This window comes from Anastrepha obliqua, chromosome 1, assembly GCF_027943255.1.
Source record: "Anastrepha obliqua isolate idAnaObli1 chromosome 1, idAnaObli1_1.0, whole genome shotgun sequence".
NCBI classification, from domain to species: Eukaryota; Metazoa; Arthropoda; class Insecta; order Diptera; family Tephritidae; genus Anastrepha; species Anastrepha obliqua.
In genome coordinates, this window is record NC_072892.1 from 114,990,652 (window position 1) to 114,993,273 (window position 2,622).

The 2,622-nt window shown below is 36.0% G+C and overlaps 1 protein-coding gene across 1 annotated transcript; it reads left to right on the plus strand.

Moving 5' to 3' along the window:
- Window positions 1–556: 556 nt before the first annotated feature.
- Window positions 557–1,277, plus strand: LOC129236763 (putative nuclease HARBI1). Its single transcript, XM_054870969.1, has 2 exons — window positions 557–693; window positions 753–1,277. Exons 1-2 carry the CDS (start codon window positions 688–690, stop codon window positions 1,275–1,277), a joined length of 531 nt encoding a protein of 176 aa, XP_054726944.1. The 5' UTR covers window positions 557–687.
- The last annotated feature ends 1,345 nt before the right edge of the window (window positions 1,278–2,622 follow it).

Genomic DNA, 2,622 nt, shown 5'->3' on the forward strand with positions numbered 1-2,622 from the left:
GATTTCTCTTTGGCAATTAAACAAACCAAATGACAAAAGAATTCGTTGGCAAAAAATACGAAATAATATCAAAATAAACGGATTTAATAAAAAATTATCATGTTTTTTATGGCAGCTTATGTGTTAAACGAACAGGAGCAAGATTACCAAAGTAGAATAGATAGGCGGCGTTTAAGAGACCATTCGAATCCTCTCAGTGCACCGGATTCTACGTAAGATTAGAAATGGTTATACTTTGTGGCATTCATTAAGTTTTTCTACTTTAGATTTGTTTCCAACTATCGCCTAAACAAGTACGCTTTTTTAGAAGTGCTGAATGAAGTAAAATCTTTCGTCAAGGAAACGTCCATACCTATTTTGTTAAAGCTGGCAGCAAGTCTTAGGTTTTTCGCAGAGGGTTCCTATCAACGTTCCGTCGGAAAGGATACAGATATTGCTATGGGTAGAAGCACAGTCTCAAAAATATTATCCGAAATGATCAATGCTTTGGAAAATGTTCTGTGTCCTAAGTGGATTAAGCTGAAAATGTCTGAAGAAGATTCTAGAAAATCAAAACTTCATTTTGTAGAAAAATTCGGTATTCCAGGAGTAATAGGGTGTATTGATGGAACACATGTGGCTCTGATTAAACCTTTTGAGAACGAGCATCTATTTTTTAACCGAAAAGGATTTTTTAGCATAAACGCAATGATTGTAAGAATGAATTTAAATTGTGTTTCTAAAATTTAAAATTTACTGCCTTTATTTTACAGATTTGTGATTTTGATATGATAATAAGAGCAGTAGATGCAACTCGGCCTGGTGCAAGCCATGACGCTTTCGTATTTAGTATGAGCAGTGCAAAACACTATTACCTATCGCAGTATGAAGCTGGTGACCGAGGGTCTTGGCTACTGGGAGATTCTGGTTTTGGTATAGAGCCATTTCTACTGACTCCATATAGAAACCCAGGCCCAAGATCAGCAGAACACAGATTTAACCAGCAGCATGGAAAAGCACGTAACATCGTTGAGCGTGTTATAGGAGTATTAAAAAGTCGGTTTCGTTGTTTGAAAACTACCCTGCCATATACGCCGCAAAAGGTAGTGAAGATAATAAATGTTTGTTGCGCACTACATAACATATGTAGGAGTAATCAAATAGATGACATTGAAACGGAAACCGTATTAGAAAACAATCCAATTAATGAGGAAATTGCTGAAAATGAGGAAAACAGTAGTTTATATAGTGTTGGCAGAAATATAAGAGACTCTATTGCTAGAAATTTAATATTATGAAACATAAAATTTATTCATATTAAAAGTAAATATATACATAACAGTTCAATAAGATTCTTTTATATTTATCTTTTAGTCTCTATCTCAAGCATTTTAGTTTTAATATTAACTGTTTCCTGTTGCAACTGCTCCATTTTGAGGTAATGTCTTTGCTTTTGCTCTATACTTTGAGTCTTCAAGCGATTTTGCTCTGCCAGCAATTCATTTTGTTTCTCAACAGCACGACGAAGTCGTCGAATCTCTTCCCTTTCATCTTCCTGCGATTTTGCAATCTTGTGTTGGTGTTCGCAAATGTTATCTAAAGTGGTGGATATTTTCTCCATACAACTAGATTGCGTTGCCATACACGACTGAAGGCTGTCCTGCGTTGACACTCGTGGCCTTTTTGCAGCTCTCGGGGTAGCCACCGCTTCCCTACTTGTTTGGGGACGTTCTTCCTCAGATTCGATAGCGCTATTATTTTCTTCTGTCCCAAAGCTTCTAGAATGGCTTATGCCCTCAACGGCTGCAAAAATTCCACAAGTTCTTGCAACACATTCTTCGTTGCTCGTCAGTACATGCTTATTAAAGGGTCCACCTCCTGTTGCCCTCGATTCTAGATTGTTATGGGCAACCTTTTTCCGAATGCACCCCTTCCAGTCAGACCATATCTTGAAAAAAGACAACTCAAAAATATTTATTTTAATATTTGACTAAATACTTACTTTTTTCCATCCATTAACATCTTTTTGGGGCGGCCCTTCTGCATTTAGCAGCGTCGTTAGCTCTTTCCACTTTTCCTCAACAGCAACTCTGTCGCCCTTCGAAAAATTCTTCCCCAAATCTGGATGAGATTCCATAAACTCGACTAAAATTAGCTCTTGCTTGGAGTTCTTGTGTTTTCCCCTAAAAGTTTTTGAATAAGTTTTAAATATTTTAAATAAACACTTTTATTTACATAAATATATGCAGTTATTTTGAGTAAATACTCACATTTTGATAAATTTATTTCAACAAACAGTTTTAAGAATTTCACAAACCGCTAACGTTTAAGTTGCCGAAAATAAAACTGGAAAATTTTAACGATTTCGATTTCCAGAACAGGGTGAAAAAACGATTTGCTGATGTTCGAAAAAAAAACGAAAACGGAACGATTTACAGAACATGTCAAACGATTTGAAAACGGAAAATGCGAAAATATTGCCCGAAAACGATTTGCAGAACATGCCTGTATATTAGCAGATATTTTCATTTGTCAGGCATCTATTAAATGCAGACGATTTAAAAATTGTCGCCTCGATAAGAAATCCAGAGGATGTGCTTTGGTTCCAGGCTGCCCTTAATGAATTCGTTCATTGGTATACAT